We start from the raw sequence: 14929 nt of genomic DNA, 5'->3' as shown, positions 1-14929 counted from the left end.
GGTCAACAGTGAGAGTCTTGGGTCCCACTAACTAGCCACAGTTAATGGAGGAAGAAGTCTGTCACCAAACAGACCTTGCTGAAAGAAGGGGGGATAATGGTCTGTCAGTCTTTGCCACTGTCCTACCTGAGTGAAGAGATTTTGTTGCTGCCTCTGGAAGAGAGAATAACAGATCAAGATAGGGAAGAGCAGAGGCCTGTTGAGTGGGATGGAGGGAGCTCTTGCTCTCTAGGACAGTGCTAGCTTCTACAGGATTGGAATTTCAAGCAAGTTTCCAGCGTTTCAAAATCAAACTGATTCTCCCATCCTTTTGATGTTTACCCATAAATAGAGATATCTCAGTTTACTGGCCTTGAGGACACAGTGGAAGGCCCATGAATGGGATGGAACATCCTTTGTTATGAGATTTTTGTTTGTTTTGCTTTGCTTTGTTGGGTTTTCGGGGGGAGGAAAGGAGGGTGGGGTTGCCTCTGAGAAGAGACAGATTTGTGTGTATGGTTTTTATATTTGGAGTTGGACATGCCCCTGGACTTATGTGGAAGAGCCCCTTTAATACATCTAACTAATAACTTAAAAAAATAGTGATACCATTGCTTTGCTGAATTGAGTTTCACATATGTTCTGCTGTCATCTTGGGGGACCAGATACATTTTTAAGGGTGGGGTTCAGGAGATTGTTTTGAAACGAACTGTTAGCTTTTAAGTCTGCAAGAGGTCATCTTGGCTTGTCAGTGTCCTGTTAATTTAATGTAATTTTCATTCATATTCCCACATGTCATATTATATCATTCTTACTCCCATCTTTGTGTGTTTCATGGAACATCTGCATTTTTGGATACTGTACAACGTCAAGCACACTCTCAGTGCTAAACAAATAATACTATTAATACACATACCAATAATCATAGTCTTATGTTTTTCTAAATCTTCAGCCCTCCTTTCCCCTAGAAGTGTACAAATTAACAAAAACAAAATTTAGAAAGAAAGAAATGTGCATGTAGGTTTATTAGCTTATTTGATTTTTTAAAAACAAATCGGGGGGGGGGGGAGGGAACTGCATTTTCTGTGTGTGGTGGTTTCTTGAGTTTTATTAAGATGGTTCATTTCTATTCAGATCCCAAGACGCCTACTTTGTGTCTGTTGCATAATATATTCTTCTTGCTTTTATTGAAATAAGCTTAATAACGTCAAACTCGGATTAAGTTTTAAGTCTCATGAAAGGCAAGTAGCCATGTAAACGTAAAATTCCCAGTTGAATATAATAATGTATATGCATTCCATTAGATTATAAGAATGTAATTGAAAGCAGAATAAAAATGCTTTTCTATTCTGGCCGTCTTTTGCAGACTTTTATGGGTTTATCCATTATATTGAAAGGTAGATTTCTGCTGGATTCTTAAATTTTCTTTCTCACTACATATAAGAAACTACACTTGTATAGCAAAGAATCTGACTTGAACAGTTCCCTTGTCCCTTCAAAAGGCCAAACTTAAAAAGAAGTTGTGAATTTATATGGATTCAGAGCATAATGTCTCAGATTAGACTTAAGTGAATGAGCACCAAACCTCAGTATTGCACCTGCCTCTACTAGGTGCAGCAGAAGAAAATGGTTGTCTTGTGCATGGTCACTAGCACTTTCCTGTCCAAAGAAGTGTTGTTTCTTCAGATCACGTAAGTAGTATGGAATACACCATGGTGGAATCTATCAGAGCTAAAGGACTATTTATTTATTTATTTATTTATTTATTTTTTAATTTTTAAGATAATTTGGTTCCCATTGGTGTGACAATATCAGACTGATATCACAAGTTACTGAAGATCTGTATCTACAAAAGAGATACAGTTTCTCCTCACTACCTCCATCAAGGTACCTCAATCTTGATCTAGAGGGAGCACAGCATCCAGGCCCATTCTGTACTAAGGGCATATCTATTCAGAGATCTAGTGAACGGCAAGTTGGGATATGTATCTACAGCCTACAAGGCTGCCATGTACTATGTGGCCATGAGGACCCTGCTACTGTGAATTAAAAGTTCCATAGTGTGATTGGACATACCACTATTCGTAACAGGATGCAGGATTTCAGTAACTTTTGATGTCACTCTGATACTGTAACTGTCATGAGAGCTAAAAGTTAGAAACAGTAGGTCAAAGCGCACTATGGAACTTTTAGTGCATGGCAGGCTAGTGCACTGTAGATTCATAGCCTGGCTTGCCCTGTACAAAGTCTCTGCAGTGACAAGCCCTTAACCTCTCTTCTAACACGGTCAACAATTGTTCTAGTGGTATTTATGTGATCTGGACACAGGACTACCATCTAATTCAGTGTAGGTCACTGCAAGCAGATGGCATTTACTTTTATCACGCCCACCCAGAGACAGGTGAAAGTTTCTATATCCTCTGATCCAATCCCCTTCTCAGTTTTCATTCCTTCCTCCTCCTCTAGTTGAGTTCTGCATGCCTTTCTGCTCCTCTGGCTTGACCATTCTTCTCACCTTCCCAACCATTTCTTTGTCCCCCTTTGCATAGTCGAAACCCTCACCTGACAAAACATTTAATACATGAAAAAATCCACAAGATGCATTAAGACCACCAAAGTCAGCTCATGACTCTGTATTTGTACCCATTGTCCTCCTGGCCCTTGCTGCTCCTTGTCTTTGTGTTTTGTACCCTACTTAGATTCTGAACTCTTCAGGATAGGGACCTGTCTTTTTGGTGTTTTAATAACACACTTAGCACAGTTTGGGTGCTGTGAAACAAACAACAATCAGATATAACACAAGAAGCTACCAAATGAGGAATCAGTTGGATGGGACTACTCATGGTGGTAAGCCCTGTGTCTGGTAGTGTTTCCAGGATCAGGCCCTGAGATTATAAAATCTACTGGGATTTGCTGCTGCTTTGTCTACAAAGGGTCATTCATATTTAGGGCACTGTAATATTCAAATAACAAAATTACTGCCAGTCCCCTGATTCAACCTTATACCCAAACTGAAACCATTTTAGGAAATAAAAGGGCCTCAGAAAGAAGGTGGTGTTTTTGTTCTGTCTTTCAAGGTGGTGCTCTGTTCTGAACAGTTTGATTCTCTCATAGCAGAAGAGTACATGCAGTATCGCTTTCCACTGTTGGCAAAGGAAGCTTTAGGTTTGATATACCTAAGATATAAACAAAATTCATTAATATTAATTATCCTTAAAAATAATGTCTGTGATAGTATTTGAAGCTTGGGGAATTTAATCCCTATAATAGACTTAATGAACACAGCATCTGATGGTAAAATTAATCAGTGCAATCATATGACTGCATATGTGTCTGGACAATTAAGACTTTCTGATGCCTAATGAAAAAGCTTGCAGTACATTCGGTTTGGAGAAATTGTTCCCTAAATATTATATATTTTCTGATTTCTGTTTCCATAATTTTTATTAGTAGGGACATTTGCATGAATAAGGAGCTTTCATCCTTAGTGTATCTCCTGTTTATTTCATACCAAAAGTCATAATACTATTTATCATTATTGTTACTTACTGTATGGAAATTCTGCATATTATTATTGGTTCAGTTTTATTTAATTTTGCTATTGAAACAAATCAAACCATTTGGGCTAAAGATTTCAGCACCAAACTAGTAACAAGCCACCCCTTGCCTATTTAAAAAGAGTCTCTTCAAAAAGTGCTTTGGGTTTTATTAATGTAAAGAATTTTTTTAAAAAAAGGATGATGCAGTGGCTAGAGCACTAGGCTTCAGACTTGGGAAGCCAGAATTTGATTCTGTGCTCTGCCACAGTCTTTTTGTGTGACTGGGCAAGTCACTGAGCCGCTCTGTATCTCTGTTCCCCATTTGTAGAATGAGTATGATAGTACTGCCCTACCTCACTGGGGGTGGTTGTGAAGATAAAAATTGTGAGGCACTCAGATACTATGGTACCTGGGGCCACATAATTACCGAAAGTAGATAAAAATAAGGGCAGGAATTCCTGGCCCCTTGAAGTCAATGGATGTTTTGCTATTAATTTCAATAGAGCCAGGATTCCAATTAATGTTTGAAATATCAGTCTGCTTCCTGTGCATTTAATAATCTTATGTGACTGTTATACTGACAGTCACTAACATGTTGCTTTATTGTTTTGCCATTCAACTTTGGATGTCTGATTATTTGAGAAGTAAAACGAAATCATTTTAAAGGGGAACTGGTTAGGAGCAGGGAAGAGAAGAGAACATTCTGACAGTAGAGAACAGTATCTTAGTGGATTTATTTTTACTAACAAGCAAAGAGTAAATTAAGTAGAACAGTCCTGCTTTCTAGAAATACAACTTAAATAATTATTTAACCCATTAATCAACATTTTAGCTAATTTTCTTGCTGATATGCATGATGTCTCACAGTATTTCAGCCACCAGTGGCAGCCTGTCAGATGCTTTTGAGTGACTGAGTGATCCTTCAAATCTTACAACTAGTACAGTGTCAGCTGGCTAGAGAAGAAAGCCAAATAGATCTGAAGCAGTAACCAGCAAAAAACAAAAAGAAAAGGAGTACTTGTGGCACCTTAGAAACTAACAAATTTATTTTCATGAGCTACAGCTCACTTCATCGGATGCATTCAGTAGAAAATACAGTGGGGAGATTTATATACATAGAGAACATGAAACAGTGGGTATTACCATACACACTATAACGAGAGTGATCACTTAAGGTGAGCTATTACAAGCAGGGGGATGGAGGGGGGGGAACCTTTTGCAGTGATAATCAAGGTGGGCCATTTCCACCAGTTGACAAGAATGTCTGAGGAACGGTGCGGGGGGGGAAATAAACACGGGGAAATAGTTTTACTTTGTGTAATGACCCATCCACTCCCAGTCTCTATTCAAGCCTAAGTTAATTGTACCCTGTTTGCAAATTAATTCCAATTCAGCAGTCTCTCGTTGGAGTCCGTTTTTGAAGTTTTTTTGTTGAAGAATTGCAACTTTTAGGTCTGTAATCGAGTGACCAAAGAGATTAAAGTGTTCTCCGACTGGTTTTTAAATGTTATAATTCTTGACATCTGATTCGTGTCCATTTATTCTTTTATGTAGAGACTGTACAATTTGGCCAGTGTACATGGCAGAGGGGCATTGCTGGCACATGGCATATATCACATTGGTAGATGTGCAGGTGAACGAGCCTCTGATAGTGTGGCTGATGTGATTAGGCCCTATGATGGTGTCCCCTGAATAGGTATGTGGATACAGTTGCAACGGGCTTTGTTGCAAGGATAGGTTCCTGGGTTAGTGTTTTTGGTGTGTGGTGTGTGGTTGCTGGTGAGTATTTGCTTCAGGTTGGGGGGCTGTCTGTAAGCAAGGAGTGGCCTGTCTCCCAAGATCTGTGAGAGTGATGGGTCGTCCTTCAGGGTAGGTTGTAGATCCTTGATGATGCATTGGAGAGGTTTTAGTTGGGGGCTGAAGGTGATAACATTCAAAAACCAGTCGGAGAACATTTCAGTCTCTTTGGTCACTCGATTACAGACCTAAAAGTGGCAATTCTTCAACAAAAAAACTTCAAAAACAGACTCCAACGAGAGACTGCTGAATTGGAATTAATTTGCAAACTGGATACAATTAATTTAGGCTTGAATAAAGACTGGGAGTGGATGGGTCATTACACAAAGTAAAACTATTTCCCCACGTTTATTTCCCCCATCCCCCACTGTTCCTCAGACATTCTTGTCAACTGGTGGAAATGGCCCACCTTGATTATCACTACAAAAGGTTCTCCCCCCACCCCCACCCCCGCTTTCCTGCTGGTAATAGCTCACCTTAAGTGATCACTCTCGTTACAGTGTGTATTGTAACACCCATTGTTTCATGTTCTCTGTGTATATAAATCTCCCCACTGTATTTTCCACTGAATGCATCCGATGAAGTGAGCTGTAGCTCACGAAAGCTTATGCTCAAATAAATTTGTTGGTCTCTAAGGTGCCACAAGTACTCCTTCTATTTTTGCGAATACAGACTAACACGGCTGCTACTCTGAAACCCAGCAAAAAACAGTAACTCAAACAGCACTGTCATTGCAGTAACAAACAGGGAAATAGTACTGAAACTATGGACTAGTTCCTCATTGAAGGTAATGGCGCTACTTTGATTCATGGCAGGCTGGGTTACTTGTTCCATTCATCTAGCAATAAATACCTTACAGAAAGCCATAACTACTTCTATAGACTCATGAAATGGAAGATGGTGATCGTCTATTCCATTTTCCTTCCAGCATGGGATTGTTCCTTGCAGTATATAGTTGATCCTAAAATCCTTGTGAACACAACTCTCCTAGACTCCCAATGGGAGATGGGCACCCGGAGGGCTGGCAGGTTAGCCCCTATGTATGCTAGTGGTTGTGTTCAATCTATTTATTATTTGTAATTTAATGTTTGATTTTAATAAGAGGAAAAAATAGATGCTTAGTTTAGTCTCTCTTAGGCCTTGATGCTGCAGTTGGATCCATTTAGCCAGCAGCTTTTTTCTGTGCTGGCCTTATTTACTTTACTAATGCTACCTTGGTTTATACTTCAGCTTTATTTAAAAAAAAAGTCATTGTTTTGAGGAAGGCTTTCATAAAGTGAAAGTTGTCATAACTACTTCTGAGTCTTCAGCAACATAATCAGCTCGGATTGATCTTGGGTGCAAAGGCAGCAAAACAGAATGCACGCAGCGGGACACTTTCACACTTGCTCAGAGGCCCTCTGTCGTCAGTTGTGCTTCACATGGGTTCAAATGTCTATCTGCCTAGATACAATTGCAGGTTCAGGGCCAAAGCCACCTGACCATGGAGATAGAGGTGGGGAAGTAACAGGAAAGAGAAACAAGAACTTGGAGTTATCCATGTTTGTTAAAACTTTTCTTTGAAAAGTTGGAAGTAAATGTATCCTTGACAAAAGAGTAGTTTTCTGTTATCTTGTCACTTACTGCTCTGGAGTTCTATATACAATACATAATGTATTCAAAAGGGCAGAATCTATCTCTGATGTAAGTGAGCCCAGTGGATATTGACTACAATAGGTGTATCCACTTAAGCCAGGGCTGAATTTGCTATAATCTCTTGATGCAGTTGTTGACAGAATGAAGCTGAGTCCATCAGTCCACCTCAGTTTCATTGCATCAGCTCAAAATGGATCTACCTAAATTATTTTAATTTATCCTTTAATTCTTCTTATTATTTATTGTATAGTACATAATAACACAAATTACAGTGCAAATACAGTCCAACTTTCTAATGGCATTTTCTTTCTTCTTCTGATTAGAGCCTCTGTGTGTTCACACCTCCGGGAGCTAAGGAAGGACAACCACAGCTCATTCCTGCAGGGCCCATTGCACTTGGCACCACAATATCTGCATATGTAGCCAAATATAGAAAAACTTTGTTAGTAGAAGATATTCTGGGGGTAAATTACTTTCTCTTTTTAAAGAGATACATGGATTTTTTTTCCCCAAAAAATGTATTATTGTTGAAATGTAAACTGGATTATTCATAGAGTAAATAATTTACATTGCTACTTGTAGTGTCTGACCAGAAGCATGAATTCTCTGTGTCTGGATTGGTTTAATAAAAACTCATCCCTGTATAATTTTTTTAATTTTTACAAATGTTATACATTTTTTTAAAACTAACTTTTTTTCTGCCAGAAAAGGGAAATAACACTACTGTGCACTAAAAATCCCTGGGAGAAAAAAGCATGATCAGCCAAAATTCCCTTCCTAGCCCTCACAACAGGCAGTATGCCAAGCCCAAATGCTAAAGTGACTGACACTCTATTAACTTGCACAGTCAACCAAATTTTGATTTAATACATGACACTACTTGACTGCATTACTTGAAAATTTTCTCAGTAGTTTTCAGTGAATACCTTAATGTTTTATATATGTATCTTTCATATTCATAATCAAATTCTAGAGTTTTTGTGGGGGGAAATGTATGAATAATGTCTTCCGGTTTACACTCTCACCAGGGCACCAGTATAGCATGGCAGCTTTTCTCTTCTCAAATAGATCTTTATTTGCAAAGATTGTGCATATCCATATGTGCCGAGTCATTCACCTTCGTTTCAGAAGAAATCTTTTCTGCGTAGTCTATGTTCTTCTAGAATTCAGGCTCTCCATCTCAGCAGAGAGTGAGCAGTGTTACAATGGCCTGTGGGTTGGATTTGGGAAAAATGCAAGGGCTGCTTCCACCTGGCCTGTTTTCCTCTCCTCCCAGACCCCTTATTCTTGTTTGCTTTTCTACAAGGAGGTTATTGACCAGGATGAATGGGTTCCAGAGGCTTTGGAGTGTTTCAGCAAGGGGAAGCAGCAGGCCCTTGTACACTGACTTGCCAGATCCCTCTCCATGCAAGCAGGCACTAAAAGAGTCTGCTAGTGGAAGTAGGATCCTCCTGTTACGTTGCTTCCTGACAGTCTGAAGTTCTGCACATTCTCCTTCCTTTGGGGTTGCCTGAGGGAGGGACTATTTACCATTGGTTTGAGCGACGATTGCTTTCAGGCTATGGGTTACATTCAGATTGACCCTCACTGTCATGCTAAAAGGGAAAATGATCACCTTATTTGGGGTGAGGAAGGCATTTTTTTCCACTACAGCAGATTGGCCAAGCTAGGAGGGGTGTTCTCCTTTCCCTGGAGCACGCTGCAGGGATCATCTGTTGAGAGTCGACGATTAAAGAGTTAGTGCTCAAGAGTGTGGGCCCACAGTTACACCTCGAGATTAGTTACAACCCCAGTAAAAAATAGCATATGGGCAATTTTCCTATTCATGATAAGTTCCCTTTCCTGGGGCATTTGATCTGTAAAGCCTGGGGCATATCTTATTAATGGCACAACTTGATAGACTGGACCCCTTTGTGGTAGCATTTCATCGTCATGACATTCTTTCCTGTAATTTTTGCCCAAGTTTGAGAACAGGTATACTAAGGATGGGTGGTAAAGCACAATAGGATATGGGGAAGAGCCTTTCTGTCTTGTATAGATGTAACTTTTGTCCTCAGTATTGGGATAGTTTGGGAATTATTAGTGCAGATTTGTGTCTCCATGGGGCCTTTGGCACCGGTGAGTGCCTCAGGCTTTGATTACTTACTCCCGCAGAGGCTATTGCCTGCTTGGTAACCCTGTGGTTTGAGTTGCTGCAATTCAATTCAGAGGCTACGTCTACACTACTGCGGGATCGACACTGCTGCAGTCGATGCACATGGGGTCCATTTAGCGGGTCTAGTGAAGAGTGCTCGCCTGTTGACCCAGTACGGCGTAGACACTGCAGTAAGTCTACCTAAGCTACGTCAACTCCAGCTACATTATTCACATAGCTGAAGTAGAGTAACTTAGGTTGACTTACCACAGTAGTGTAGACACAGCACAGTTGCCAGTGTATTTAGTTTTCTTTCTGCCATTGTACAGACTAGCCTCAGCAATAAGGTACTATTTCTGCTGAGCGTGAGGTTAAAAGAGATGTACTTTAAAAATAAATGCAAAGCTTGCATCTGATACCATAACTGACTCTAACTTTGGATAAGGTCATTTATATTTGTAGAATAACCATGGAGAGACATTTTTGATTGAGTTCTTGAACGTCAAGGGTGTAGCTGTTTGTGCTAAGTGGTTCAGCCAGCCGAGAGAGAAATGTTGATTTATTTTTTATATTAATGTTATAATATTTACATTTGATGAAACATTGTTTGCACTTTTTAGGATGAACGATTTCCCAAAGGTACTGGACTGGAATCAGGGACTCGTATCCAATCTGTTCTTTGTTTACCGATTGTCACTGCAATTGGTGATTTGATTGGTATCCTGGAGCTTTATCGGCATTGGGGCAAAGAAGCCTTCCATCTCAGTCACCAGGAGGTAAGGCCTAAAATTTTGCAGCTGGTTTTCTTTTTAAGTTTCCCCCTTCAAGATGGTGCCAGCTACTTTTGACCCCAGACTTCCTCCTTTTTTTTCCTCCTTTTTTTTTTGATATTTTTTGTAATTGAGTTATGTACTTGGAGAGTGGGCCTTATAAGGCCGGTTGATTCTCATTGGTATTCTGAGTGGGAAGTGGTAAAGATTCATTTCATACACACAGCATTTTCTAATTGTTTTGTTCCATCTTGTGGGAATAATTGAAAGCATGTTGTTATCAATTGTTTATTGATTATGAATTTTAAAATAATAGATGTTGTCAGCACCTTAATGGAAGGGTGGGTCAATGAAAGCTCAGGCTATTACAAGTACATGAACTAGTGTTACAGAATGAAATTGCTACTGTTTAAAAGGACATTACCAAGTTACACAGAGCTCAATTTAAACCTTTCGGTAAAGCTATATTTTGCAATATGGGTAGGTAGTGTTTCTACACTGGTCAACTTTTTCAAAGCATTTATTCTTCGAGTACGGTGCTCCCCTTCAAGTGTGCATGTGTTTCATGCACCTTTGATCAGAGATGTTTGGTAGCAGTGCCTGTTCAGGGTGTTCCCCCACCCTCCTTTTGGGAGGCTTTCACTCCAGGTGAAGGCAGTATACCAGGATCACCAAGATTCATGTGTTGCCTCACCTACCAATAGGCTATCCCACTCATCAGCAGGCATTCCTGGTGCATTCCTTATCTGGGGGCATGCACATCCCTCACAAATGCAATTTCTGCTCAGCCCTTAAGAGCTGAGGTGCAGTGCCATTAGAAGTGTGGTGGCTGAGTGATTAAGGTGCTTGACTACAATCCTGAAGGTCAGAGGTTTGAATCTTGCTTAGTCTCACACTGAAAAGCCACCTCCAGTACACCCAGGGGGAAAATGAGTATTTGATCCATCGGGTTAGGGCAGCCAAAGGCAGTTGGATGTGGTGCTGGCCACATTACTCCTTTGTGTACTGTTGGCTATAAAATTGACATGCCTTAACCACATCAGTCCAGTGAGCCATTGGCTCAGGGGAACTTTGACTTAAGAGCAGGGCTAAGAAAACAGAGATTAGACTTCAATAGTTCATCAGAGAGAGCTCTCTTCACCCTCACCAGAGAGTTATGAGAGACCCTCTGCCCGTTCATCAGTCTCCAAGTGAGCAGAGTGCCCTTTCTACCTTGACACCGCATTCTGGGAGTGACTTTCAGAAAAGGAGTTTTACCTTTCCTCACAAAGAGCCTGTTTCAAAAAGATTTTGGTTTTCTCACAAGTTGACCATGTCCAAGCCCTCAGGTTCTGGGCTGGATACCACCTGAGGCTCCATGCTCCTCCTGTACCAACCAATAGTGCTTTAAAGACTCTTGAGTTCCTCTAGGAGCCATGATTCTAAATGTGCATTGGTACTTAAACTATTTTGGGTACCATCAAAATGCAAGCAGGGCAGCAGAGAGAAGCAGCTTGTTTCTAGCAAGATGGTACCGATGGACCTTCCTCCACAACCTCTGGTACTTAGCACCATGACTCCTTCAGTCTAAGAAGCCACCTCAGACCACACGCTCTTTGAGGCAATGAACATTGTTGGTACTGATGACTTCCACTCCAACAGACTCTTCTGGGTAGACTCCTCTCTCGGTACCATTAACCCACACAGTCTTACAGGAGTTTAGGTATTCTAGCTACCTGTTAGTTTCAGATGATCCAGAGTCTCCCCTCCCCTGATGAGTACTGAACATTTATTGGTACCAGGTTTGACACAGTCACTGGAATTACATGTCTCCATGGGACCACGTGACTCTCCACTTGAACTTGGAGCTTATAAGATCAGGTTACTGCATTCATTTGACCTGCATCTCCAACCCCACCCCTTTTCCCTCTCCATTTTAAAGGATCCCTCTCACAAATACTTGAGACAGGAAATCACTTTCCTTCTATGCTTCGGAGCCATAGAACCAGTTCCTGCTCAGCACAGGGAGAAGGGATTTTACTCCAAGTATTCTCTGGTCCCATAGAAGAGTGGAGACCTATTCTAGATCTAAGACTTAATAGCATCTTAGTGAAAGTACAGAAATTCAGGATGGGGACCCTTGCAGCTAAAAAGTCCATCGTTGGATCTAGGTTTTTGGTCCTCAACCTTCGGGATGCATATTTTCATATCATGATTCACCCATCTCACAAAGAGATTCCTTCGGGTTCTGGTCAGCTGAGACCACTTCCAATGTTGGGTACTTCCATTTGGCCTTTTCTCTGCTCCAAGAGTATTCTCAAAGGTATTGGCAATGGTTGCCACCTGTCTGTGTTGGAAGGTGATGATAGTTTTTCCATACCTCAACAACTGGTTGGTCTTTCTGTGAGGTTCTTTCCACCATGAAGATAGCTTTGTCCCTGTTCCTCAGACAAGATCTCCGGGTCAATGTAGAAAAGTCCACTTAGACCTCTATACAAAGAGTAGAATTCATAGGCGACTCCTTAGACACAGTAGCAGCCAGAGCTTCCCTCCTCATGGACCCATTTCGACTCATTCAAACCACATTGCAAAGATTCAAATAAGCCCCCAGACTTTGACAAGAAATTGTCTTCAGCTTCTGGGACATACAAAAGTACAAGCTGCCATAACATGTCATACAAGGTGATGCCTTTTCTGCTTCCAGTTTATATGCTGACCAAACAGTCTGAAGAAACTTCACAATGTCTGTGCCAGAGTACCCTTTATCCAGCCAGCTACAACCATCACCATAAAGACAAATTTAACTTTGTTGTTGGATTGGGAGGCTCATCTAGGGACATATGCTTGTCATAAATATAAAGGGAAGGGTAAACCCCTTTGAAATCCCTCCTGGCCAGGGGAAAGCTCCTCTCACCTGTAAAGGGTTAAGAAGCTAAAGGTAACCTCGCTGGCACCTGACCAAAATGACCAATGAGGAGACAAGATACTTTCAAAAGCTGGGAGGAGGGAGAGAAACAAAGGGTCTGTGTCTGTCTGTAGTCGTCTTGGCCGGGGATAGACCAGGAATGGAGTCTTAGAACTTTTAGTAAGTAATCTAGCTAGGTATGTGTTAGATTATGATTTCTTTAAATGGCTGAGAAAAGAATTGTGCTGAATAGAATAACTATTTCTGTCTGTGTATCTTTTTTGTAACTTAAGGTTTTGCCTAGAGGGGTTCTCTATGGTTTTGAATCTAATTACCCTGTAAGGTATCTACTATCCTGATTTTACAGAGGGGATTTCTTTACTTCTATTTACTCCTATTTCTATTAAAAGTCTTCTTGTAAGAAAACTGAATGCTTTTTCATTGTTCTCAGATCCAAGGGTTTGGGTCTGTGGTCACCTATGCAAATTGGTGAGGCTTTTTATCCAACTTTTCCCAGGAAAGGGGGGGTGCAAGTGTTGGGAGGATTGTTCATTGTTCTTAAGATCCAAGGGTCTGGGTCTGTAGTCACCTAGGCAAATTGGTGAGGCTTTTTACCAAACCTTGTCCAGGAAGTGGGGTGCAAGGTTTTGGGAAGTATTTTGGGGGGAAAGACGCGTCCAAACAGCTCTTCCCCAGTAACCAGTATTAGTTTGGTGGTGGTAGCGGCCAATCCAAGGACGACGGGTGGAATATTTTGTACCTTGGGGAAGTTTTGACCTAAGCTGGTAAAGATAAGCTTAGGAGGTTTTTCATGCAGGTCCCCACATCTGTACCCTAGAGTTCAGAGTGGGGGAGGAACCTTGACAATGCTATTCAGGGCCGATGGTCTGCCCAAGAAGGTCGTTTACATATCTACCTTCTGGAGCTGAGGGCAGTCAGGAATCAGAGACAAATCTGTTAAAACATGACAGACAGCATAGCTTGCATGTTTTACATCAACCAACAACAGCTGGCAAGATCCCCTTCTCTTTGTGCCGAAGCAAAAATGCTATGGAACTACAGTTACTACATAGGGTGAGTAACCTCACCTTCCCTAGAATAACTTCAGCAGTTAATAAAACCACACTTCTTGTAGGTCTTACACATATTTTGTTCTGTACAAAGCTGTGTATGTATTGGACAATTTGTTTACATTTGGGACCTACTTTAAACTAATTGCTACATTTCCAATAATTCAGTAGCTTTTTGTTTAAAAAATAAATAATGCTGCACAAAATGTTTTCGTTCTAATCTGAGAATTTTTAAGGTAACTTGTATCCTTTTAATCTTTTTAATTTTATCTCACAAAACATCTTATGCCACAGTTATGCAGTTAAAAAAAGCTACAGTATCTTCTATAGGAAATATGTATATTAATAGAACAGCGGTTCTCAAATTTTAGGAACCCAAGGACCCCCATTTTGATGTAAAATTTTTCGGGAACCCCCAGCTCAGCCCTTACCCCTCCCCCTCTGTTGAGGCCACGCCCCTGCTCTGCCCCTTCCCTGAAGCCCTGCCTCCTGCTCACTCCATCCCCCCTCCCTCTGTCGCTCGCTCTTCCCCACTTTCGCTCACTTTCACTAGGCCGGGGCAGGGGTTTGGGGTGCAGGAATTGATGCAGGGTGTGAGCTCTGGGAGAGAGTTTGGGTGCAGGAGGCGCTGGGAGGGCTGGAGAGGAGTTGATCAGCAGGGCCCGCGAACCCCCTGGGGTACGCTCGGGGGAACCCCAGTGGTCTGCACACCCCAGTTTGAGAAACGCTGTAATAGAGTATATAACAGTAGACTTTTTACAGTTCTGTTTGTTCCCAACAAAACCTGTGTGCTTTAAGGACAGGAGATTATGCCTGGTAGCACATCTTATTTAAATTTAGCTAACTACAGATTACAAGACATTTGTTTGAAATGTTGTACAGAAACTGACATATTTTAAACAGAAGTCTTGTTTTAGTGATCATATCTGATTCTTCTGAAACACAAATGGCAATGAAGAAAGCAGTGCCTGTCCACAAACAGAGATTTTCCCTTAGAAATATTGGTGGTTTAATGGATTGGTCCTCATAAAGAATATTTTGTTGTCACAAGGATCTTTCATTGTGTGGCAGAAACATTTTAACAATGTATGAAATGTAGTTTTTAAAGCCCCTCTTGAGTT

The 14929-nt window shown here is 41.0% G+C and overlaps 1 protein-coding gene across 1 annotated transcript in view; it reads left to right on the top strand.

Moving 5' to 3' along the window:
- The window catches only part of PDE10A (phosphodiesterase 10A), a 279677-nt gene that overhangs the window by 204376 nt on the left and 60372 nt on the right, over positions 1–14929 (top strand). Inside the window, exons 6-7 of the mRNA XM_077811808.1 lie at positions 7274–7414; positions 9705–9860. Coding sequence (XP_077667934.1) covers positions 7274–7414; positions 9705–9860 — 297 coding nt within the window. The remainder of the gene's footprint in view (positions 1–7273; positions 7415–9704; positions 9861–14929) is intronic.

Source organism: Eretmochelys imbricata, chromosome 3, assembly GCF_965152235.1.
Source record: "Eretmochelys imbricata isolate rEreImb1 chromosome 3, rEreImb1.hap1, whole genome shotgun sequence".
Classification (NCBI taxonomy): Eukaryota; Metazoa; Chordata; order Testudines; family Cheloniidae; genus Eretmochelys; species Eretmochelys imbricata.
The sequence above is the reverse complement of the archived record's forward strand: the minus strand, read 5'-3'. Positions and strand labels throughout refer to the sequence as shown.